General features: G+C 38.2%; 1 protein-coding gene and 1 pseudogene across 1 annotated transcript in view; both read right to left on the bottom strand.

Annotated features, from left to right (window-relative positions):
• Positions 1-18,884, bottom strand: part of VAMP7 (vesicle associated membrane protein 7) — a 59,200-nt gene extending 40,316 nt beyond the window's left edge. The window contains exons 1-4 of the mRNA XM_021682597.1: positions 18,755-18,884; positions 8,912-9,066; positions 3,046-3,103; positions 894-1,031 (exon numbers count right to left, since the gene is read on the bottom strand). Of these exons, the coding sequence (XP_021538272.1) occupies positions 894-1,031; positions 3,046-3,103; positions 8,912-9,057 (342 nt within the window). The 5' untranslated portion in view covers positions 9,058-9,066; positions 18,755-18,884. The remainder of the gene's footprint in view (positions 1-893; positions 1,032-3,045; positions 3,104-8,911; positions 9,067-18,754) is intronic.
• Positions 18,885-19,062: 178 nt separating this feature from the next.
• LOC110574390 overlaps positions 19,063-27,700 on the bottom strand; it is a 73,329-nt pseudogene continuing 64,691 nt past the window's right edge.

Consider the following 27,700-nt stretch of genomic DNA (forward strand, 5'->3'; position numbering starts at 1 on the left):
CACTACTCAGCAAAAAAAGGGAACTACTGATTTACACAACATGAATATCAAAAGCCTTACACAGAGCATCCAGGACACAAAGGATTATGTAATGCATAATTCCATTTAGAGGAAATTCTAGAAAAGACAAAACTAATTCATAGTGACAGAAAAGAGAGCACAGGTTGCCTGGGGCAGAGTGTTGGGGAGGGGATTGACTGCAAAGGGACATCAGGAACTTTTAGGGTCATGGAGATGTATTTTGAAAAGGGTGTTATTTCATAGGTATATACGTATGCAAAACTTCACTGAGCTGACAGTTTGGTATTCACATAGATGAGCAGACTTTCAAATGACTAAGTTAAGCTGTTCAAAAATTACAGTTGCCTTGGGGTGCCTGGGTGGCTCAGTCGTTAGGCATCTGACTTAATTTCCAGCTCAGGTCATGAACTCAGGGTTGTGAGATTGAGCCCTGCATTGGGCTCCATGCTGAGTGTGGAGCCTGCTTGAAAGTCTCTCTCTGCCCCTCCCTCACTCTCCCCTTCCTTCCCCGCCACGCAGGCAGACATGCACTCTCTCTCACTCAAAAAAAAATTACAATTGCCTCATGGGAGGGTAGAAGGTTAATGTACAAGTTAAGAGGCCATTTGGCATACTGAGTGGATTTATGCATTAGATGGGTAGCTCAAGTAGATGATCTTTAATGTTTTTCCCCATTCCTAGATACTTTGAACACTATATAGAGAGTATCACTGATTATTTAAAGTTTTTCTATCTGGGAAGTTTTATTACGTTGCCATTTAATAGCACAATCAGAAAAATATATTTGCAGGTCAGAGTCCCCTATATTCAAAGTGCCTGAAGGTAATAAAGAAGATATGAATCAAAATACTATATCCTGAAAAAGATCTTACCAACTGTGCAGCCAAGACACTTGAGAACTCGCTATTCATGGCATATGGAAGTGCTGTCTGTGCTCTCGAACCATATGTAGTCTGGAACCTCTTCTTTATCTCATTCAGAAAATTAAAGGCTCGAGAACGTTCAAAATCCTGAAAAGAGACCAACACAGAGTTCACATTAGAAAATAAACAAAGATGATATGGATGATTAACAACAACCATAATAACAGCTAACATTTACTAAGCAATGATTCCATGAGGAGGAACTAGCACTGACCTCATTTTACAATAAGAGAACAAAGGCTCTTAAAAGGTAACTTGCTAAAGGTCAAACGACTAATAAAAGAAAGAACTGAGAGTCCAATCCAAACATATTTATTTGACTACTGCCAACTAAAGATAACAGTATCTAGGTTAGTTTCTTGAGAGTAAGAATTGGGTATTACTTCCTCCATATCTTTCACAGGATCTATCAGAAGGCCCAGCACAAGAAGATGCTTAATAAATCCATAATAATAGTACAGTCTTTCACACACAAAGATAACACTACTTTGAATTGAGTTTTTTTTTAATAGTGATGGTATACTTGAAAAGATCAAGTCATGTACTCTTGTCTGGTCCCAGTCAAGAAATAGAAAACTCAACTCTGATGAACCCAAATTTAGTCATATTTCTTATCTATTCCAAGCCTTTTCACATTAGTCATTTCAGATATAGCTGAATTTTTAAAATAATTTTAGAAAACACTCTGAAACTAAGGATAAAAATCACTGTGATGATCACTATGGTTGACACTCATCTCCATGTCACCCAAGATGATTAGTCTAAGCTAAGTGTTCTTACACTGGCGTCAGTGGTCCAAATTCAAGGGGTCCATGTACTTGGATAGAAAATAAACCACATTAAGTTTTAACTTAAGTTTCAAATCTGACTGTAGGTAACAAACCAGAATAGTACCAACAGTACCTGTGACTGTCACCAATAGAAATCTTTTTTTCACATACCATCAGTTATAGATATCTCAAAATATCATTTATACTCATCACTTCAAAATTATTATTAGTTATCAGACCTATGACTAGATCTTGTTACTTAATGAATTCATAAAAATCATATATATTACTATATCAATTTTTAAAATACTCTGAATACTGTATTTCAGTATAATTGGTTTTGTTTATAATCATGTATTTCATACATTTAAAAACATCCTGGGAGGGGCCCATGAGTGTCAAAGGGGTCTGTGACACAATAAAGGTTAAAAACCCTGACCTATGGCAATCATGCCAATTCCACGCCTCTTGTCATTGATCATTTTAGAAATAAGTATGTAACCTAGTCCTAGCCAATAAGACATGAAAAGAAGTTCACTTTGAAAGAGGGGGAGAGGAGCGTGTGCTTCTGAGAACTTTCCTCATTCTTACAATAAGAGATTTGGGAAGACACAGTTCCTCTGGACACAAATAAAAAAGCATGTGGCTCCATGCAACCATAGGGGAATGTACTAGGAAGAAGCTGACGCTAAAGATAACAGAGGAGAGAAATGACCTTGATGGCACTGTTAAGTTACTGAGCATTTTGGTCTAGAACCTGTAAATACTCAAAAAACCACCTACCATTGTGAACTACAGGTTTACAAAGCTGATCATGACGTATTGTGATTTTGTTTTCCAAAGGTCATTATACATTAAAAAATTCACTATTCACATGAGCACTGGGTGTTATACGCAACTAATGAATCATTGAACATTATATCTAAAACTAATGATGTACTATATGTTGGCTAATTGGATTCAAATAAAAAAATTCAGTATTGAATAAAATAACCTATTTAATATTTCAGATAAATACATTTTGAGGATTTGATATCAAAGGGTCATGATGATGAAGACCAATTCTCACTACACAATGGGAGAAATGCAGAAGTTGCAAGAGGTTAGTTAAGCTAAAACTCTACCAAAACTGAGCTGATTTGCATATATCCAGACATCAACTCTTCTTGTCATTTGCTGCTCCATATGACAAATGCAAAGTATAGAAAAAATTTCCAGCTATGGACAGTTATAATCACATCACCTTTACCTACTAAAGACACAGATAATTAAGAACTGACTTTATTAACAGTACACATAGTTAAATAGCAACATGTCTTCAAGTTACTTACATCATCAGTGATACAAAGATATACAATCCTATCTTGGCAGATGTAATGAAACAAATAACTGTAGAATAAAAGATATAAAATTTATTATGGTTATGAGCAATATCACTTTCACTTCCATCTTCTATCTATGTATAAGCAAATTTAGTACCACCAATGTGACCATATCATTTACAGATACTATCTATTCTCCCTCTCCCCCTCCCCTATACACCTGCTTCTCTCAAGTCAAACTGATAAGAATAAATAAAACATTAAAATAAAGTCTCTACCCTAACTATGTAGCACAACGGTATGCACATTACCCATTAAAATGGTAGCTGCAAAAGCATAATTGGACTCTTAGGGCCTCAACAAGAGATGACATCTTAGGAGGGACACATAATTAAGATTAACCTCCAACGAGCCATACATCTTCCTTGCCTTCTTTTAAAATCTCAGAGCAATCATTTTTTGTACCAAATGCTCAACACTAACAACTGTTTGACATCTACTTTGAGCCAGTTACTGGGTTGGGTGCTGAGGATACAAATAAGCAAAACCATCAGTCCCTGCCTTCACAAAGATCACAGTGCAGGGAATTACTGAGCAGCATGGTAAAACAGGATGAGGAGTAAAAGGCAGTATGGTGCTCTGGCAACATAAAGGAGACACCTAACAGAGTTTAGCAAAGGGTAATGGGAAAGACATCCTGGAGCAAGTGATGTCTGAGTCAAGACCTGAAGAATAAGTAAAAGATGGCAAGGTAATGAGGAGACAAAGAGGGTTCCAGAGTGAAAAACCAACAAGCATAAAGGCCTGGAGATTTTTTTTTAAAAAAAGCACATGACTTTAGTACAGTTAAATGAGTTCACATGACTAGAAAGTGAAATAAAAGGAAAAAACAAATTACCTGCACAGATGAGGCTGGAGAAGTAAGCAAATATCAGGTTATGTAAGATGTTAAAACCTCACTATGCACTATCCTAAGAAAAATGAACAAGCATCAAAAGGTTTTAGCCTGAAGAGTGTGTAGTAAGATTTGTCATGCAAAAGGATGTTTTGGCTAGAGCATTGAAAACTCACTGAAAGAAGGACCAGAGAGAGGCGCCTGGGTGGCTCAGTCATTAAGCGTCTGCCTGCCTTCAGCTAAGGTCATGATCCCAGGGTCCTGGGATCAAGCCCTACATCAGGCTCCCTGCTCCACGGGAAGCCTGCCTCTCCCTCTCCCACTCCCCCTGCATGTGTTCCCTCTCTCACTGTGTCTCTGTCAAATAAATAAATAAAATCTTTAAAAAAAAAAAAAGAAGAACCAGATAGGAGAGTACTGTAGTACAGCAGGTAAGCAAATGAAGAGGGAAATAAACTCAAGTACTACGGGCAATGAAAAAGAAAAGGCAGGAGACATAGAACAGAACTTGATAACTGGATACTGGAAATGAAGCAGAGGGTAACTCAATTTTGCCTCCCAGATTTCTACCTTGGGCAAGTGGATAGGTAAGAGTACCTGTTGAATTATACTTTTAATGTTCACATAAAGGCTTGATATGAATTACAAGGAGGTATGGTAACTCAGGCAAAATGTCTTCCTCCACTACCCTAAAACTGTTCACATCAATTCCACCAATAACTTCCACGTCACCATATCCAGTGGCCCTCTCTGAAACATGATACTGTTGACCACTTCTTTCTTCTGAAAAGTGCTTTCTCTCCACTAGATTTCCCAGCACCAGGCTTGCTTGGTTAATGTGGCAGTCTCTTTCCCTCTCTATTGATGTTTTCCAACATCCTCAGCTCTCTGCTCTTCTCACACACAGTCCCTGGATGGTGGCATCCACTGTCATGTCTTGCTGTTGTTTTCAGCTACCACAATTATGATGATAATTCCCAAACCTAGATCTGATTTACTTCCTGAGCTCCAGGCCTACATACACTACTGTCTACTAGACACATCCAACTGGACATAGCATAGACAACTTAAACACAGTGTCCAAAATGGAAGTCATCATTTTCTCCAGAAAATTTATACCCTAGGGAGTAACTTGGTGTGAAGACCACAAGAAGTTACAATAATGGTCCCTGCCACCAAGCAGCCTACAGTCAGATGACAGAGACAAAAAGTAAAGATTGCAATTATACTACAGTGTGCTAAGTGCTACAGTATGAAAAACAAATGATACTATGGAGACAAGCAAAAAGGGGGCACCTGGCCTGGTCTTGGAGTTCAGGGTTTCTAGAAAAGAAAATATCTAAGCTCAGAAAGGCAAAGTCAGATTTTTAAAAAGAAAAACATATTCAAGTAAAAGGTAATAGCTACTGCAAAGAATAGAAAGAGAAAGAACCCAGCACTGAAATGCAAATAGCTAAGTATGGCAGGAGAACAAAACCGAAGGCTAAAGTAGTGAGATATGAGGCCAGAGAAGGAAACAGAGGCAGATACTGAAGAGTCTTCCGAGTCACCAAGAAACTTCACCCTGAGTGCACAGAGTAACTGCTGAATAAAAGGGACGTGATCAGAATTGCCCTTTTAGAAGGATTAAATAATGATGAAGAAAGTATCTCATTTGGGACCTATAAAATGAGCAAAAGTTTACCACTGGGCTGGGAGGGGAGAGAAAGTTCAAAAGCATGAAAAAAAGATGTAACGAAGCTTGAAATAACACAGCTAGGTCAGAGAACGGCAAGGACTCCTATAGAGATAAGGGCAGAAAGGTCAGGAATGGACAAACTTATGAAGGTAGAGTTTGGGCTTTACTCTAAAAGTAATGGGTTTTACTTTTTTTTTTTTTAAAGATTTTTATTTATTTATTTGACAGAGAGAGACAGTAGAGAGGGAACACAAGCAGGGGGAGTGGGAGAAGGAGAAGCAGGCTTCCCGTTGAGCAGGGAGCCAGATGCAGGGCTCGATCCCAGGACCCTGGGACCATGACCTGAGCCAAAGGCAGAGACTTAATGACTGAGCCACCCAGGCGCCCCAAAGTAATGGGTTTTATTTATTTTTTAAGTAATGGGTTTTAAGCAAGAAAGTGTAATCATAGGAGCGTGAAATACAAACTTAAGGAAGGAACAACTAGAAGCTGAAAAACAAGTTATGAGGAGGTTATTAAAAATGAAAACCAGGGGCGCCTGGGTGGCTCAGTCGGTTAAGCGACTGCCTTCGGCTCAGGTCATGATCCTGGAGTCCCGGGATCGAGTCCCGCATCGGGCTCCCTGCTCAGCGGGGAGTCTGCTTCTCCCTCTGACCCTCCTCCCTCTCGTGCTCTCTGTCTCTCATTCTCTCTCACAAATAAATAAAATCTTTAAAGAAAAAAAATGAAAACCAATAAAGGCCTAAACTAAACACTTTGACAAGTGGGGATAGAGGATAGGCAATGGATTGAAAAATCTCTTGTAGGAGAATGGCAAGGATTTGGTGAGGAAGTCAAATATGATTCTTCAGTGTTAGGCTTAGCCAACTGAATGGCTGGTGATGTTGTTAAAGAAGAGAGAAATAGCAAGAGGAAGATCAAATTTCAGGGGGAAATGGTTGTCTTACAGTAACATGGACTTTTTCTTTTAGTGTACAATAATGGATATTTTTAATCAAGATGATGGAATATGATTATAGGAAAGAAACGAAGGCAGAATGTTAAAAGAAAAAACTGAGTGCTGGAACCTCACTCCAGAGGATACTAGGCAGGACTGGATCAGGATACAAGTGGAGAGGCACAACAGATGGACAATGTTGCCTTCTTGTACTATAACCACATTTTTACTGGATTACATACTCTAGCTTCCCTTGTAGCTAGATATGGCTACGTGACTAATTTTGGCTGATAAAATGTGAGTGGAAGGTATATCCCCACTTCCCAGTCTTGCCTCTAAAAGGACTGAATGTGCTTTCCCTGGGCATTTTCCTGGGAACTGAATAGGAACACAGAGACCGTAAGTCTAATAAGTTTTTGAAAACACTATAAAGCCATACTCACAAGAAGCTGGGATCATTTGACCCCTAAGACAACGTCTGGACCTCTAAACCATACCAGCAGGCAGCAGACTACAAAACCTGTACAGTTCCAAAAGATGACACACATTTTGGGTGTGGCCAGGTGATAATGGACAAGGAAGAGCCTCCTGGAGAACAAAACCAGGATTCAGGGAGAAAAGACAAGGGAGTTCCTCCAATGAACCAGAACCACTAACCACTCCAGGGTCAGAATAGGGAATCTTTGTAATTGCTGTGAAGTAGTTACTGGAACACTGTGAGGAAGCAGTGACTTCTATGTGTTTCTCATCCTTCTCTTCTCTAAATGTGAATTTGTAACTTCGACGTTGATGATGTTGTTCTACTTCTACCATTGTCTAATGTGTTGGACAGGGGGAGCAGGAAGAACATGTCACTTCTCTTCTAGTTTATGGTAAGTCACAAGAGCCACCCCTGGGCCTGATGGAGAAGACTGTGTCACCCAGACTCTCTGAACTGGACAGTGACCAGATGAGTTTTTGGAGCCATCTCCTGCAGATAGGATATGTGCTCTTTGTTTGGGAAGAAGAGTACACCCAGATATTTGAGTGGCCCAAAAGAGTAGAATGGAAGACTGCAAGTTGTCTCCTAATATCCTATAACTTCTTCTAATGTAATAGAATTTTACCTGAACATACAGCTGCACAGCTATAAATGACAAAATCTAGCCTCCCTTCCAGCTAGGTTAGCTACATAACTATGTAGAGAAAAATAAAACATAACCCAAAACTTCTGAACAATAAAATGTCACCCTACTTCTGGGCTTTGCCCTTAAAATTACTGAGCACAGGATTTTAACAAGAACTAAAGGAGCTGCCTTGGCCAGAGCTAACTGAAGACACTAACCGAAAATGACAGAGCCACCCCACCAGCCTGGAAGTACTCATCTCTGGGCTATCTCATTTAAGTAACACTGTATTTTGGGTATCTCTCTTACAGTAGTTTAGACTAGAGTAGGTCCTAAATTATACAAAGAGCTAGCTCTGGAAAGTAGTAAGGACCTCCTTCTGAGATAGGAACTAAGGAAATTAGGATGGGTTAAATGACAAAAGTTTTTTAAGTATTGATGAGGAAGGTTGAGGTACTTTTTATCTGATTACTAAGATTTCCCACCTATGCCCTCCCCAATCCATTCTCCAATCAGCCACCAGAGCGATCTTTCTAAAGCAAAAGCTGACCATGTCACACCCCAGCTGAAAACCTTCAGTGCCTTCCCACTGTCCACAGGGTAAAATCAATCTCTTAATATGGCCTATGAGACCCTATATGATTTCTCTTTTACCTATCTCTCTAGCTTTATTTTCACCATGCTGGGTACCAGTCACAGAATACCACCTGCAGTTCCCTAAACATGTGCTATGAACTTATAACTCCATACTTCTCTACCAGCTATTCCTTCTAGCTAGAATGCCATCCTCCTATCCACTACCTTCCACCATCTACTACAATTATCTATGGATTTGACTGTCTCCTCCATTAAATTGTAACCTCTATGAGGGCAAATACTGTGTAATTTCTTGTTGCATCCCCAGCACCAAGCACAGTGCCTAGCAATAGTCAAGTGCTCAGTAAATATTTACTGAAGGAACAAAGGAATAATATATCTTTTATCTGTATCATGTTGCACATATCCTAGAGCTCTATAGCAAAGTCATTTTTTGTAAGTAACATTACCATATCTTTCTTTAAAATATTAATATCACTTTGATGATAAAAATAATTTAAATTCAAATTTATAATGAATAGAAGCAGACCATTATCTAAGCTGGTAAAGATTACTGTTCTGTCAGCTTATTTAAATTATCTACCAAGAACCCTGTTTTCTGTTGTTCTGATTATAATACAGCTCACTTCTTTCACCCTCTACCCATGCAGAGCAGAACTCACTTGCCATGTGAGTACGTTAGTTTGTTATTTTCAGAAGGTATCTTAGCCAGAATCTGCTCTGTCACCTCCAGGAAGTTTCCTCCACACCAAGCATGTTTGGCAAGGATAGTCGTTCCCCTGGCAACAACTGCAAAAAGAATGGCCATGGCTTCAATCTATCAAAAGGAAAAAAGACACAAAAAATTAGGATATTTCCTTGACATGATCTTTCAAAAAAAAACTATCATCATTTACCAACGTCTACCTGAAGAGAGTATTTTTTTCAATATTCATTTATTTTTTAATTGAAGTATATTTGACACACGTTACATTAGTTTCAGGTATACAACACAGTGATCTGACAAGTCTACAGTTTATGCTATGCTTACCACAGGTGTAGCTACCATCTGTCACCATGCCAAACTATTTCAACACTTTGACTTTATCCCCTATGGTGTACCTTTTATTCCCAGGACTTATTCATTCCATGAATGGATGCCTGTATCTCCCACTCCCCTTCACCCCTTTTTGCCCATCCCCCTTCCCTCTGTCAACCATCAGTTTGTTCTCTGTATTTATAAGTCTGATTCTGCTTTTTGGTTTTTTTAATGCATTTGTTTTTTTAGATTCCACATATAAGTGAAATTATACAGTATTTGTCTCTTTCTCACTTACCATAATACCTTCTAAGTCCATCCATGTTGTTGCAAATGGCAAGAGGCTCATTCTTTTTCATGGCTGAGTAATAATATTCCATGGTGTGTGTATATATCCATATATATATATATATGTATATATATATGGATAAAGAAGATGGATATGGATATATGGATAAAGAAAATATGGTGCATGTATATATGGTGTATATCTTATCTATTCATCTATCGATGGACACTTGGGTCGCCTCTATATCTTAGTTATTGTAAATAATGCTGCAATAAACATAGGGGTACATATATCCTTTCAAATTAGTGTTTTTTAGTTCTTTGAGTAAATACCCAGTAGTGGAATTACTGAATCATATGGTATTTCTATCTTCAATTTTTTAAGGAACCTCCATACTGCTTTCCACAGTGGTTGCACCAATTTACATTCCCACCACCAGTGCATAAGGGTTCCCTTTTTTACACATCCTTGCCAATACTTATTTCTTCTCTTTTTGATACTAGCCATTCTGACAAGTGTGAGGCAATATCTCATTGTAGTTTTGATTTGCATTTCCCTGATGGTTAATTAATGATGGTGAGCCTCTTTTCATGTGTCTGTTGGCCATCTGTATACCCTCTTTGGAAAAATGTCTATTTGGGTCCTGTGCCCACTTTTTTAAGTGATTATCGGGGGGTTTTGGTGTTAAGTTCTTTATATATTCTAGATACTAATCGCTTATGAACATATCATTTGCAAATATCTTTTCCCATTCAATAGGTTGCCTTTTAGTTTTGTTGGTGGTTTCCTTTGCTGTGCAAAAGCTTTTAATTTTGATGTATTCCCAATAGTTTATTTTTGCTTTTGTTTCCCTTGCCTCAGGAGACATATCTAGAAAAATGCTGCTAAGGCCTATATCAAGGAAATTACTGCCTACTTTTCCTCTAGGAGTTTTATGGTTTTGTGTTCCACATTTAGGTATTTAATCCATTTTGAGTTTGTGTATGGTGTAAGACCGTGGTCCAGTTTTCCCAACATCATTTGTTGAAGAGACCGTCTATTCCCTGTTGTATATTCTTGACTCTTTTGTTGAAGATTAATGGACCATATAATTGTGGGTTTATTTCTGGGCTCTCTATTCTGTTCCACTGATCTATGTGTCTGTTTTTATGCCAGCACCATACTGTTTTGCTTCCTATAGCTTTCTAATATATCTTGAAATCTGGGACTGTGATACCTTCAGCTTTGTTCTTATTTCTCAGGATTGCTTTGGCTATTCAGGGTCTTTTGTGGTTCCATATAAATTTTAGGATTATTTGTTCTACTTCTGTGAAAAATACTATTGGTATTTTGATACGGATTGCACTGAATCTGAAAATTGCTTTGGGTAGTATGGACATTTCAAAAATACTAGTTCTTCCAATCCATGAGCACAGACTATCCTTCCATTTGTTTGTGGACCTGGAAACAGTATTGACCAAGGGGCTATAATATTAATGTAAGACACTTAATAACAGGCTTAACACAAAGGTCACAGTCTTGTACAAGCTTACAACCCTAAAACATGTTGATATGCATACATATATAGAGACACACCAAATATGTACACACGTGTGTGTATACACTGTAATGTATATGTCACATAGACACTGATAGATACGGTGCATTTACAAATTATACAGCATAATTGGATATCACCATTTGAAAAGCAATTACCATAAATAGTAAAGGGACATAAGAGGTGGTTCATCCTTTTTTTATTGAAGCATAATTAACATACAGTGCTATATGAGTTTCAGGTATACAATATAATGATTCAACAATTCTACGCATTACTCAGTGCTCATCACCATAAGTGTACTCTTAATCTCCTTTATCTATTTCACCCATCCCCTCCACCTCCCCTCTGTCAACCACCAGTTTGTTCCCTGTATTTAAGAGTCTGTTTTTTGTTTGTCTTTTTGTTTTGTTTCTTAATTCCACATATGCAATAATCCCATCCTGAAAATTTATCCTAATAGTTCAACAGAAATTTGACTCTAGATTCAGAAAGATACATATTAACAGTATTAATAGCCCATATTTATTAAGTGCTTACTGTGTACCAGGCACCATTTTAAGCTCTTTACAACTATTAACTGACTCAATACTTACATCAATTAAATTATACACTATTATGATACTTATACTAAAATGAGCAAACTGCAGTATAGATGACTTACAAAGTTTGCCCAAAATTACAGAGCTAGTAAATAATAAGAGTTGGGATTCAAACCCAGGCAGTATGGTTCTAGAACCTGTAATTCTATCCCTATAGTACATACTGCCTCTACTATAAAGGCATTATCCATAATAGAAACAAAGTGAAAAGAACCCAAACCTTCCACAAGAGGAATGGTTCTCTAAATTATGTTAAGATCCTTCATAAACAAAACATTTCTTAAAAAAAATACAACACGAGTTTAAGTCTCTTTTTCTCGTGTTAATGAATTTGTACTATTTTTTTCACCTAACAGCCCCATTTCTTTTATCTAATGGAATAAATTTATAAAAAGAGATGTCCAAGTACCTTCCTATTCTTCTACTAACTCTTCAACTTACTATTATTTGTTAACATGTTCAGTTTCATCCAACAGGCCAGTGGTTCTTAAACTGTAGGTGAATGAGTTATCTTGGGTGGAAGAGTGACAGTCACTGTTAAAAATTCAAATTCTTGGCATCATCACCTAAAATTCTGATTCAGTAGGCTTGAGGTAAGACCCTGGAATAACATACTTAAGACAAGCCTATCTAGATGCAGGTCATTCACTTAACCATATTTTGTGAAACACAGCAACAGACCATAAAGTGCTTGAAGTCAGGGAATCCAGAGATTCCTTCTTGGAATCCCAGCACTGAAAAACCACACATAGAGCAGAAGCACTCATCTGTGTCCTGAGCTGAACACCTCTCAGGGTCTCTTCTTCACTCTCTAAATGAGGGTATTCCTCAGGGTTGTGTCCTTAGCCATCTTCTTTCTGGATTTCTCTTTATACATACGTAGTAAGTTACAATTTCCAAATCACTTTCTCATACATCATATCTCTCAATCTTAAAAGCCTCAACTGACCCTATAACATGCTCCAGGTACTGCTCCATTTCTGAATATCATAATCTATACACCATCTCTGCTTCTCTACTTCTTTTTTTTTTTAAATAATTTATTCTGCCCTCATTCTTTCTTTTTTAAATTTTTATTTATTTGACAGAGAGAGAGACAGCGAGAGAGGGAACACAAGCAGGGGGAGTGGGAGAGGGAGAAGCAGGCTTCCCGCAGAGCAGGCAGCCTGATGCGGGTCTCGATCCCAGGACCCTGGGATCATGACCTGAGCCGAAGGCAGACGCTTAATGACTGAGCCACCCAGGCGCCCCTCTACTTCTTTTTAACTCTTCAACTTACTGGGTTTTGCCCTCAACAGTCCACAAAACCATGCTTGCTAAGATCATCAACAGCCTCTATGCTACAAAATTCAGTGGACACTTCTCTATTCTCACTTACCTGACCTCTTAGGAAGAGTCAACATCGTTGACTAACCCTCCTTCTTGAAACACTCCCACATATCTGGCTGCTTCTTGTTTTCTTGATGGGCCCTCCTCCTCTAGCTGACTTCCAAATGTTGACTTTCCATGGGTCTTGGTTCTATGCTCTCTCATCCCAAGAAGAGCTCATCTACACCTGTCATTTTAAACATCATCTATTTGTTGAAGACATATTGCATATAGAAAAAAAAAAATCAGGGCACAACCAAAGTTAAGAGAAAGCCAAAGACAAAACCCAAGGCACAACAAATAGTTGAGGGAAAGGTAGATGAACAGAGACCCACAAAGAAGACTGAGGAGGACCAACTGAGAAAATGAGAGGAAAGCCAGAAGTGTGTGGTGGCCTAGAAGCCAAAGGGAAAGCAAGCTTCAAGAAGGAACAAATGTCAGCTCCTACCTGTGTTTACTGATGCACAGTAGGAAGACTATAAAGAGTCACTGAAATTTTATAAAGAAGGAAGTTATTGGTTAGTCAAACAGATATGCAGTAGACTGGAACAATAACACAAAGAGAAACCGAGATGAGAAATTACATGGTCCCTGAAACAAATGAAAAAGTAGCAGCTTCAATCCCTTAGTAGCTTCAAGAAGAAAACTGAACTGGCAACAATACAAAAAAAAAAAAAAATCTAGTGTCTTAGTGGACCATAAGTTCATTATGAACTGACATTAGGTAACTGCTTAAAATGCTTACATAATCCTAAATTACATTTAAAAACAGGGTGTCTTGATCTTTTTAACTACTATTACCATTATACTCTCTGCTGGTTAGAATATATGTGGAATACTGAGTTCAAGTCTGGGTACAGTATTTCAAGACTGGATGGGTAAGAGACCTGGACAGAGACCTGGACATTCTATCATTTGAAGAATGACTAGAGACACTAGAAATATTTAATATTAAAAAGAGAAGATTTAGAGGGAACAGCCTTCAAATTTACATGAAGTACAGTCACCTAGAACAGGGAGTGCATTATTTGGACTTGGAACAACGGATATATGTTACAGGGAAGCAGTGTTTTGTTCAAGAAAATCAGTCCCCAATTAAAAAATGTCTGTTAAACATCAGGTACATAGCAACAGAAACTTTCTTCTCAGACATCAATAACAGCAATTTCTTACTCTCTTCTAGACTGTTAAAAACCTCACCTATTATCAAGTCTCATCTGCCACCACTGTAACTCTCTTGCAATAGAATCTGTAATGTCTTTTTAAGTTTTTATTTAAATTCCAGTTAACAGTGTAAAATTAGTTTCAGGTTTATAATTTAGTGATTCAACACTTCCATACAACAGCTGGTGCTCACAAGGGTATTCCTTAATCCCCATTACTTGAATCTAATGTCTTAATGAATATTGGGATAATAGAAACTATGAAAGAATACTGCATTTAAAGTGAGAAAACCTGGTTCTGCTAATTACTAGCAGTATGTGAATGTCTAATAAACCATAAAGTGCTATATAAATATAATATGCAAGAAAAAAAGAATGAAAAAGATAAGCCAGAGGGAAAAGAGAAGGAAAAAAAACCCAATAATGAAATATAAAGGAAAGCCCTGTCTCAACACTGTTCCTCCGTTCTCTAATTCATGCCTTGCTTGGTCCCACAGCCGTTATCCCAGTTCTACTTCCTTCCTGCTAAGAATCCTGTATGAGTTTCCTGTGGCTGCCTTGACAAAGTATCAAAAGCCACAAAGGTTTAGAACAACAGAAATTTATTGAAATCAAGATGTTGGCAGGGCCAGGCTCCCTCAGAAATCTATTAGGGGACAATCCTTTCTTATCTCTCCCTAGCTTCTGGTAGTCTGCTGACAATCCTTGGCATTCCTTGGCTTTCAGCTGCAGCACTTCAATCTCTGCCTCCATAGTCATATGGTATTCTTCATGTGTGTCCATGTCTTCACATAGCAGTCTCTGGGTCTTTTCTCTTATTAGGACACCCACTCCGCTATGACCTCATCTTAACTTACATCTTAACTATACCTGCAAAAACCCTTATTTCCAAATAAAGTCACATTCACAGGTACCACTGGTCAAGATGCAACATATCTTTTTTGAGGACACAAAACATCTTAGAAACTCACTGTTCCTCCCAAATCATTCTTACTCTTCCCGCTCTCTATATTCACATCATTCTTTCCTTACTCTCATTAGAGGCCTGTCCTTAAAGAGATGGGCCAGAAGGGCAATCTCCAACAGCTTGGAGTTAGAAAGGCCTGTTTCTACTGCCTAGAAGATTCCAAGGAAAGGACATTTTTGTTTCAGTTGCCGGGATTCAAAAAAAAAAAAAAAAAAAAAATTGCTATGGGGGAATCCTACTGAGAATTCTAGATGTAGTTTTTTAGAGAAATTATTAAATTGTGGTGAAGATCTTTAAGTCCATTAAAGATTAAGATGTTACCAATTGGCATAATAACGGAAATGCCCTGAATAGCATTATTTATAATGAAAAAGGCATCAAGTTTCAAAAAATCTTAAAAAGTAATTTTCAAAATATATCCATTTATAAGTAAGGGATTACCTGTGTTATAAACAAATTGCTCAGGGCCCCTGGGTGGCCCAGCTGGTTAAGCATCCAACTCTTGGTTTCGGCTCGGGTGTGATCTCAGGGTCATGAGATTTAGCCCCGTTTCGGGCTCCACAATCAGCGCAGAGTCTGCTTAAGACTCTCTCTTCCTCTGCCCTTGCCCTCCCACACACACTCTCTCTCAAATAAATAAATAAATCTTAAAAAAATTGCTTCCCACTCCCCATGTCCCTCTCTAGAAAACAATACATAAAAATAAAAATAAAAATAAAAAACAAATTGCAAATATAACAGCAACAATTGAAAACACTGCTCCTCAGTGGAGGCATCTTCAAGTAGAGGGTGAAGATGGTTTTAGGGAACTGAATAAAGAAAAAGGTCAAGTCAGTTTTTCTCACATTCGAGTCTGTGTATTCTGAGGATTTTTTTTAATTCTATATTTTTATTTTGATAACATTAAAAAATGTATGTTAATATTCTGGATCCACACATATACCTTATAAATGAGTGATGGCACACAATTCCATGCTGCATTTGCATTATGAAGGCCTAAAGGCCAAGAAATTCTCTAAAATGACAGTGCCTAATTTTTAATGTCTTGGAAGCATGTCTGGCTGCTCTTAGGCTGGCATATCCTAAAATCATAATGACAATCATGACTCCAGCACTCTTGTGTTCCTGTTGTGTTTTTTAATCAGTTATAAAGACAAAATTTATCTTTTGCAGTAACAATTTACAGTTGAATGATATCTGCATAATAAAAACCTTTTATTTGAAGAATTGAGACTTACATTCTGAAAACAACAGAGTGACAAAATAGAAATTATCTCAGGCTAAGGAGAAAATAATATTTAAAGATGTGTCTCTACCAAGTGGAAACCAAATGACACTATAATGTGTTGTATGAATAAAGGTTGTGCAACTGTTCAAACAGAAAAAAAAGGTGGAAGAATTAACTTCTCACATAGCACATGGTAATAGTCAATGCAAAATCAAAAGAATGCATTCTGTCGCATTATTTATATTATTGCAAAGGAATGTATTATGTTAATCCTTGCAACAGTTCATTAGCAGAATGTTTCATAGGAAATACACAATGGAAATTAGATTGTTTCCACCCTTATATACTATTAAATTGGCCCATTAAATTAAATGAGAAGGGGGCATAGGAAGTGCTCACGAAGAGATGGGAACACATTTTATGGGAGAGCTATGGAACAAGAGAAGGCATAGAAGTGAGAACAAACTAGAGAAGGTAAACTAGCCTGATGAGATAGACTGGTCCACATTTGATGAATGAGAAGTTTTAGGGATAAGTACAATGACATTTTATAAAGAAAACCTTGTGTAAATGAAATAATTAATGGATTGGATCAAATCGTTTTTCTATTTCAGTTCAACACATATTTTTCCAGGATTTACTATATGACAGCCAAAGTAGTAGACACTGGAGATACGAAGGCCAGTAAGAAAGGACCTCTATACTCAAGGGAGCCATAGTACAATGGGAAACACAGACATAAACAAATAAGTGCAATGAAGGGTAACCAGTGAATAATCTAAAAATGTACAAAGTTATTCAGACTTCTTAAAGGTTTGTGATTATCTCACCCTGGGTGAAGAAAAAATGCAGGCATCAGCCTATGTATTAGGAATTTCCTCTACATACTGTTACAATTATTTCTCTGGAAGAGAGGTCAAGGTCTATTTTATCCTCACTAGCTTTCCAGTGCCCAGCACAGTGCCTGGCATATAATTTTCCCTCAAATATTTGTTAAATAAATGAATGAATACTGAGCATGTTTTGGTTTAAACAACAGATAACTTTATATTCAGTAGGACCTAGGAAGAAGGATATTTTGATTACTAAACTATCTCCTTAATTAAGATAAAGCAGTTGAGCTGCTTTAATCTAATCTAATCCCCAACTTTCTGTCTGGGTCTTAGGAGGAAATAAACCAACGACAGATAAACCACCAGTTCTGATGTAATAACCTTGGAGGAGACAGAAGAATGAAGAACAAATATTGATATGACAGAGGAAAAGGAGATGTTTATGAAAAGCCTGAAGTCTGGTTAGAGACTTCTTGTATTCTTGTTGGTGTTACAAATACTCTTTTATGGTGATGTTCTGAGACCCAACCCAATCCCTCTGACTTTCTCAGGATAGGAGCCTACCCCGTCAAGTCAACCACCTGTTCTACTTTGCATTAACCACCACATCACATCACATCATCTGGATTATTCCTGTTTGCCAACACACACATACAAACATCTAAGCTACTGAGAGTGACGATCTCCTAGGTCTTGTTTCTAGCTATATCCCTTGAACTTAGAAGAGTCTCTAGCACATATTAGCTGTTCAATAAATATTTATTAAATATACGAGTGAGTCTGCTCTCAGCCACAGCTATTCAAAGGGAACACATGTCTCTGGGATCGAGGGTGGGACAATGGAGGTACAGGTAGTTGAGCGCAATTAATAAGAGAAAGAAAAGGACTTGACAATTGCTCATTTGTGGGGGTTACGGGAGAGGGAGATGTAAGACATTTACCAGCCTAGTACATGGTCAGAGTTTGTTAAATATTGGCCAGTTATAACAGTAAAATACAGGTCGACGCTGTGGAAATAGGTCTGGGCAGAGATAATGAGTCCCTATCCGAACTGAGGCAGAAGAGGAATGAAACAATGGGCGGTGAAGAATGGGCACGCGGAGGTGTACAAACCCACGAAGGAGCACAGAAGTAGGTGAAGCACAAAGTGACGTCATCAAAACAAGGGCGCAGAGACTAGTTTTTAGAAGACTCAGATCTCAAGATTGAATCTCAAACGCTAAAGAAAGGTCCTGCAAAATGCGAACTGAAGGAAAGTTAACATTTCGCCCTCCTGTAACAACAACTTCAGTGACGCATTCTGACACTCTTTATCAGCGGCACAAAACGCAGTTCGCCAAAACTGAACCTGCCCGACAATTCGCACCGTCGACACCAGAGAAGCCCAAGTCACCCTTGCACTGCCTCCTCGCTCCACCCCAGCACCCTCTCGTCCACCCCTCTGCCCTCCCTCCGCCGTCGTCTCCCCGCCTTCTGCCGAGCGCGCCCCGTTCCATTTACCTGTCCGTGCACCCCCTGAAAGCGCGTGGGCTCAGAACCGAGGGGCGCAAGTCTGAGCCGGGCCGCCGACTGCCCGCTCCCAGAGGAGGCTGGGACCGGACGCCACCGGCTTCCGCGTAAAGCGCCCCGCCCGCGCGCGGCCTCCTGGGAATGTGAGCGCTCCTCCAATGGGGAGTGGGCTGTAGGGCGGGGCCTGCTGCATTCCCAGCCCCGGCACTTCCCAGTAGCCGCACTGCATTCTGGGAGTGGTAGTCCAACTGGCATATCGCCCAGTCCGTCCCACAGTCAATAACTTGTGGTAAACAACATCAAGCGCTGTTCCTCCGGCAAAAGGAAGGATGCAGGGCCACAAAGAGTTCACCAGCATTAAGTCGGTAGGGATAAATGAAGAGCGAAGCTTGCCCCGCCATCTCCGTGCTTAGTCTCAGAAGGTAACGTCTCCTGTTATTTCACAAAGTAGAATTCGTGTCACAGGAACTCTCTACTTTCGCCACGAAATTTCCTAACCTCCTTAGACCCCTCAACAATCCTTTCTCCCATTCTTTTACAATAATAATAATAATAATAATAACCGCTCCTCCTTCTCCTCCTCTCATCTGATATAAGCTCCCCCCGCCCCGTCCCCTTTACATTCCTATTCCCTCTTGCCAACTGAGTCTAGCCCCACTGATGAACCCTTCTGTCTCATGACTCAAATGGCTCCCTGCTTACTCGCTGCTTATTATCAGCATTTAAAGATTGGCAGAATTGCTCTCATCTAAAACATTCCAAAGTCACCTTTCTCAATTTCACACCCCCCAAACCTGTCACCACACAAACTTAACCTGTAGTCTTTTTCCCACCTCTCTTTTCCAGTCAAAATTATCAACTGTGTTGCTAAAACAATTACCATACTTCAAACTTGCAGGATTTTACGTTGATTATTTTCCTCTTCTTTAAATCCTCTTAGTATGGTCCGCCTTAACAAAATATCACAAACTGGATGGCTTAAACAACAGAAATTCATTTCTTACAGTTCTGGAGGCTGGGAAGTTTCAGACAAGAATGCCGGTATGGTTGAGTTCTGGTGGGAACCTGCTTGCTGACTTGCAAACTGCTATCTTCTTGCTGTATCTTCACATGATGGAGAGATATCAGCTCTCCATATCTCCAAGAGATATCACACATCTCTTATAAGGGCAGCAATCTCATTCATGAGGACTCCACCCTCCTGGCCTAATTAACTCAGAAAGGCACCACCTCCAACTACCATCACATTGAGGAGCAGGACTCCAATATATAAATTGGGGGGAGGGACACAAACATTCACTTCATAGCACTTTCTATTCTTTTATCTCTAAGATGGTGCACATTCCTCATTCCCCTCCCACTTTTATGGCAGCTCCTCATTTTCCTTTGAAATGTTCACGATCCATAGTGCTCTGCCCTATGCTCACACGTTTCTTGGGTGATCTTACCATTCCCACTGATTTGGTTGTCATCTCTATGCTGAGGATTCCCACGTATAGGAAGCCCAGAAAAGACTCCTGTAACCCAGACTGAAATATCTAATGACAGCTGGGCATCTCTTTCAAGCACTTAAAAGTTAATGTAGTCCTCAGATGACCTAGTACATTTCTACTCTCCCCTCTCCCATAACCTGTTCTTCCTTCTCCTCTAATCCCACCTCAGTGAACAGCACAACCGTGCAATCAGTTGCTCACACCAGAAAGCTGGCTATCATTTCACTCCCTCAAAGTTCACATCCAAACAATCAGCAAGCCATATTAATTTTATCTCCTAAATACCTCACTTGTCAAGCTTCAGTTTTCTCATCTTTCAAATGAGGATAATAACAGCACCTGTCTTCAAGGGTTGTTGCAATGATTAATGAACAGTAGTGCCAGGCAGAGAGTAAGCACTTGAGGACAACAAGTATTTATCAAACAAGCACTGTGTTTGTCATTGGTTCTCCTTCATTTGGTCTTACATAACGATAACTAACATTTACTTTTATTTAGTTTATATTCAGGGAGAAAGAAAAGGAAAAATGGGAAATGGTGAGATAGTTTGTGCAAATTACCTCTACTCCATTCCTCTGTATTTTTCCAAGCATGTCAAAAATGTAGTACTGGTCATGAGGCACTATACACATGGTTCTAATCTAATATGTGCAGAATATACCATACCTTAGTTATTGTTATTGGCTCTGGGTGGGCTAGAGACAAATTGAAGTACATTAAGAGACTCATGACTACAATGATCAGGGCACTAGAAATCAGAAATAATGTCTGTACCTATAGTATCTCCTTCACCATCTCCCCACCCACCCCTTCTTGTCACTTGAGATTATTCTATTTAAAACAAAATCTGATCACTTTGAAATCCTACTTAAAACCTTCATTGGCTCCACATTATATAGAGGATAAGGTCTAAGATTCTTAACAGAGAATTCAAGGCCCTCCATGATCTGGCCTCCCTCTACCTCTCCTGCTTCATATTCTGTCTCTCTCACCAACACACTCTGTGTTCAACCCTGCTTCTCTGTGGTGGCATTCATTCATTCATCCATCCATCCATTCCTTCCACTAATATGTACTAAGTGTCTACTATGAGCCAGGCCTATTATATATCCTGGAGATATAGCAGTGAAAAAGACAGACAATGCCCTTGCCTACATGGAGCTAACACTTCAGTACCATGCTCTTTCATGTCTCAACGCCTTTGCACATGCTGCCTCTCCTGTCTAAATCTTATTTATTTTTCAATGCCTATCTCAAATATCACTTCTTCATTTTACATCAAAGTATATGCTTCTTTTTTCACTTTTATCCACCGTCTGTAAGGGTTTAATTTTCGTATTAGTATTAATTTTATTCAGTACCTATTCTTTGTGAGAGGGAATAGTATCTTAGAGAATGAGTTTTGGAGCTAGACAGTCCTGAGTTAAGAGCTCTGTGAACCCTAAATGTTGCCTCAATTTAGAGATTTTAGGGCTCTATCAAAGCCTCTCTTCTTACTCCATGTTCTCTCCTAAAGTAACATATCTGTGCTCCAAAACTTGTATTTCTAGCAAAACCCTTTACATTGGGAAATCAGGGAAGGTCTCTCTCAGGAGGTAACATTTAAGCTGAAATCTGAATGTCAAGAAGGAATCAGCCACAAGAAGATAAGAGAGAACAGAATTAAGCCAGAGTGACTGGAAGGTAGTAGAAGTGAGAGAAGAGTGGTAGGAGGAGAGATCACACCACATTTCTTTCTGGTCTTTAAATATTGTGAGCTCCTTCCCATTTTATGATCTTTGCACCAGCTCTCTCTGCTTGGAGTTCTATTATGTCTTGTCTTATGGCCAGAGGGTCTTGCAAGGCTGTGGAAGCCAGAAGGAATTTGGATTTTATTCTAAGTGTAACAGAAAATCTTTAGAGAGGTTAGAGCAGAGCAGTGATATGATCTGATGTAAGGTTTTTTTTTTTTTTTAAATTAGCTTTATTTAGCATGCCAATACACCGTCTATCCTGGTAATAAATTAATATCTACAGTTTTAAAAATATGTTGGGTAGTTTCCAAGAAAAATACTTCTGGATGTGTATACTAACGTGCATACAGAACCATTTAAATAGGTGGCTTTATAATTTTATAGTTTGCAAATTCAGAAATCCTGTTACTAATTCATCAAGTTACTGAAGAATGGAATCTCTTTTTTATAATGCATGATTTTAGATAGTTTGAGCGTATGGAGTAAAGGCTTCAATTTCCATTTCAGTTCCTGCAGCTACCAAGCCTGGAATTATAGAACTGATGGTTTAGATAACCTAATCCAGTCTCCTAATTGTATGCATTAGAAATCTTCTGGTCTTGACAAAGATTACAAAACTAAGAAACGATGGAGTCTGGATTACAAACCAGCTCTCATGTACTAGATGCTCCAGAAATGTCTGTTGGGCTAAAACAAGATACATATATTACACAGAGCTCTAATCCTATCTAGGAGACCCTGGTTTTACATTCCATTTAACAGGATTGGATCCTGATGTGTTATTTTGTGATTCACAAACAAATCCAGTGACTGTTGCGTTGGCATCAAAATCATGCACATTGTTGCATTCTATCACTGATCACCAGTGCTGTTTATGCTTCTTTTCTCCTGGATATTTGGCCTTGGGCAAATTTTCTTCTTGTTCTGTGTTCAGAATAGACCTGCCTCAAGAGTGCCTGTTCTCCTTTGAAATTCACAATCAGCAGAGGGAGCTAACACATTATCAATATCTACAAAATCATTGGCATTTGAGCATGGGAGAGTTCATTTTTTCTTTGTGGCTCAATTCCAGTCAGAGTCATCACTTATCCTGCTCTGTTTCTCTGAGCCATCAATGATTCCAACACCAGCTTTGGCAAAGCAATTCTGAGGTGTCTTTCCCACACAGCAGTGAAATTTCTCATTATATCAAGAACATGCCATTTATTTACATCTGCAGTAGGACAATGCTTCTCATAATGTACCAAACACTTTCAGCATCCAGCTTTTGATGATTTATTGTTTCTCAGTCTAATAGCTACACATAGCCATGGTACTTGTAGGAAAAAAACCCTATAGACTTGTTTTAATTTAAACCTCCAGTGTCTATGTGCAGCTATCAGTAATAGAATGTTTTCTGGTAAGCCATTTTTCTCTCTAATTGCAGGAGCCATTTCCCAAACAACCTACCAGATGTCAGTGCATTTTTGTTAACTTTATATACACACAGGAAATTTACATATACAAAGGGGGTTTTCAAACCTCCATATAAGTGAATCTAATTTCTTGCTTCTCCCAGCACTGTAACAAAGGAAAGCTGATGACCCATCTCTCTTTATATATTTATTTTTCTCCAGGACAACATTCTTCTGGCACAGTGTGCCTCTAGTTTGGTTGCAGATTATAGAGGTTCATTAGATGTACCCCATGAGCGCATCTACTCAGATTTGGCCTCTTATTTTCAAGACAATCTTCAGCAGTTACTTTAGAGATCCTTTATTTTTTAGGTGATATGATATGATACTGTGAAAATGCTGGGAACATTGTTGCCAGTCATGAAGAGTTGACATCAACTCCCATCTAGAGAGCAATTTCATTAGCCCTTTCTAAAAACCACTGAGCATCCATATATAGAAATATCTGCCCTGGTCTGGCAAAATTATTTAAGCATTTTATTTACTAAGTTGGTATATATTATTCTTCTCATTCTGTTATCAATTTTGCTTCCCTTGGCTGTTTGACTTTTATCTTTTCCCAGTTTTTCAAGAAACATACGGAGTATTCATAAGGAAATTCCAAATTTGGTAACCATTTCACTTTTTTACTTTTATGCATGAAATTTTAGTTCTGGAGAAATTTTCTCCACTAAATTATCTAAATTTTCTTTTTAATAGCATGACTAACACTAAATGGTATGTAACAGAAAAGACCTGCTTCACAGAACATGAACATTCTAAAAAGGACCAAAACAAGGGCAAGCCTAAGGTTTGGTACAGAACATGGAAGTGCAACACTAACAAGACGACTCATTTTCTTAAGCTTTAAAGTTTCTAAAGCAAAGGTGATGTCAAATTACAAGAAGGGTTAGTTTGAATTATCTTCATAACCAAATCAAAAAAAGGGATACTAATAACTTTGAGGTAGATACTGCTGCTATCAGATAGTGGGTGATTAGGTTTAAGGCATAAAAATGATCAAATGGAGGGAAATAAAACACTGATTGGAAATTATCCTCCTTTAAAATTCTGATGGAAAATTAAGAACACTTCCAGTTCAAAATTCTAAACATAAAATCCAAGTATGTCACATCTTTTCGCTTGTTTCTAATATGATGTAAAGAATCTACATTCTAATAGAATAGCTAACCACAAACCTGGTGTCCCTAGGGAAGAGGCCTGTAACTTGGCATTTGGTTTTTTCCACCTTGGCTCATTCCCAGTTGTTCAGGATTTTGACTCCTCAAGCCTTCAGCATTTAACTAATCATTCATTGGTGGAAGGGACTGGGATTGTTTCTCTACACGTAAACTGACCTTTGTCCATTTTATAATGCCAGAACATCCAGGACATGTAGCTACTTCTTCCTCATTCTCCAACTCTTACTTGGTGAAGATGAAGATGCCCATATAAATTATCTTCACATGTGCAGGGGTAGAAATACATCTCCAAGGCATGATCATATTGCAGGTGCATGAGTTCCACCTTGGAACAGATCAAGTATGTTCTCACCTTTGAGTTTTTGTACCAGCTGTTTACTCAGCACTGAATGCTGAACCTCCAGATCTGTGCACATATCTTTCTTGTAATTCAGGTCCCAGCTTATATGGTCCCTCCTCAGATGGACTCTCCATGACCACTGATCACTAAACATTTTTCTGCTTTGTTTTCTTTACAGAATATATGCTCAAAATAATTTTTCAATGTTTCCTTGTTTATTGTCTGCCCCATTTAATTTTATTCAGTAATAGAACATATAAATTTCATACAGGAAGGAACTTTATTGCTCTTGTCCATCGTTGTATCTCCTCAAGGTGGCATAGAGTTGGTGCTCAATTACAGTTTGTTGAAAGAATCCATACTAAGAAGAAGAGCTAGCACTTCTCTGGTACCAAATAATATTCTATGGTAAATATATATCACTGCACTTAATCACCACAGTAATGCTGTGAACTAATTATTATTATTGTCAACCTCATTTTCCAGACAAGGAAACGGAGGCTCCAAACAGCACAGAAACTGAGTGGGGCCAAGGTTTGCCTATGGAGGTCTTGGCTTCCTGTCTGCCCCTCTTGTGTAAATTTCAGAAGCTCTTTAAGAGGGAACAAAAGGAGGGGTGGGCAGTTGGTGTTGATTGCCTAAATGGAGCAGTCCCCAGGTCAGTACACAACCTATTTGCTTCCCTAGTCCTCCTCCATTTCTGTTCCTGCCTCCTGGGCTTCCGTGCCTAAAAGATATATATATATTATATATCCCTTGATTTTCTTTGTGTTGCATATGTATTCACAGCTTTCAAATACTCTAAACAGAATTTTTGTTACAAGTTATCACCATGATTTTTGTTTTGACCTCCTAAAATTAAACAGAACACTTTAACAAACTTTTACTGAGGCATCATGTGCCAAGAAGTGTGCTAAGTACTAGAAATACATGCTCTCAAGGAATTCAATTAATATACATAATTGATTCATTAAAAACATGCAAGTGTAAGAGTCATTGTGTCCTGAATTTTGTCACAATTCTGGTTTTAATACAATTCATATGACTTTACCTTTGTGACTTTCATCTGTAAAATTATGAAGTTGTATTAGCTGATCTTTAAGAGAGATTTTTATGATTTTGCTGTATTGAAATCTATTGAAAAGTTTGCTTTAAGTGATTGCTTTTCTCTTTCTTTTTTCATTTTATTTTATTTATATTTTTTCTTTTTTTAATTTAAATTCAATTAATTAGTATATAATGTATTATTTGTTTCAGGGGTACAGGTCTGTGATTCATCAGTCTTATATAATACCCAGTGCTCATCTGGGGAGGGTATGTGTTGTGTTGTAATGCCTTTCTCTTTCAAATTTTGCTGCATTCTAATGTTTGATACTTGATACTGAGGATCATTTGCTTTCTCTTGGTTGGCAGGTGCTGGCATTGATATGATACAAATAGAAATTGCACCATGTTTGTATTACCCAAGGAAGGCCATACCCTAAGAAATTCTCTTCATTATAGGATCATAAAGAAGTGAATGTAAATGTCCATTCACCAAGAGTTTGGTGATTTCGTCCCAGAACCATTGGACTAAAACACTGATTCCTCAACACCAGTGTATGTATAGGGCTACATCAGAATCACCTGAGGGTGTTAGCTGTTAATATAGATTCCTGGCCTACAAAGTCACATTTTTAAGAGCAGAAGAAGAGGATCTGTATTTGTAGCAAGGGACCTGGGTCATGCTGATAAGCTTAGAAAATACTGGAAAAGACTATGAAAAACTATTTATTTAATCCCTCAATCTCAAATTAGGATCAGATTTAATCCTAAACTAGAATCAAATTTTTCAATTTGTAGTAGTGCCTACCAAAGTTAACAACACAAACTGTCAGAATGTTATTTAGTAAATAAAACCCAAATCTTTCATTCTGTAGTTTCAGGTCTGTTTACTATCCCTAGCAAGTGGTACCCTATAATTCTGGGCTTAATGACTCTAGGATATACAAGTATCAAGGCCTAATTTCAGTTGCCAGTTTGTAAAACCAATGCAAACAAAATCTGTGACTAGACAAAGACCTTAAACCTCATTATTTTCAAATATTAATCAAAGCTTACTTTCATTTGATAAATCATACAGGTTTTTTTTTAGTTACACAAATCATGTATGATCAGTAATAGAAAAATCAGAAAATGCAGGTAGGTAATAAGGAAAATATAAAAATTAGCTTTAATCCTACCGTTTAGGATATATATCTCACAAGATTATATATACATGTATAGATGTGTATATGTATGTGTGTAGAATTACATTACACTTTTCCTGAGTGCTTATATTTTATGAGGTTTTATAGGAAAGCAAAATTCATTATACCATGGATAAGATCACCAATAAATTGATCACTTATAAAATTATTTCTCCTCAAAATCCCTCCCTGTTTAGCAATAGCCTCTATATCATCCATCACATCATTGGTCCTTTGTTGACTAATGAATGCTAACAGTGCCAAAATTACAAATTAATCGCAAGGTAAAATTATAATTGTTGCACAAGATATAAGATTTCGTAAAGTTGAAAGTGGTGTTGGATAACTGCTTCAACATACCATAGGCACTGATACATGAATTAGATCACTTAATTGAAGTGACGAAAATCTACATGGATGATGAGTGATATGGGTTTTGATATCAAACTGATGAGGGGATCTTTAGAAGAAATGAATTGTTCAAATGTTTGGGCAAAAATAACCCTTT

This window comes from Neomonachus schauinslandi, chromosome X (genome assembly GCF_002201575.2).
Source record: "Neomonachus schauinslandi chromosome X, ASM220157v2, whole genome shotgun sequence".
In the NCBI taxonomy this organism is placed as follows: Eukaryota; Metazoa; Chordata; class Mammalia; order Carnivora; family Phocidae; genus Neomonachus; species Neomonachus schauinslandi.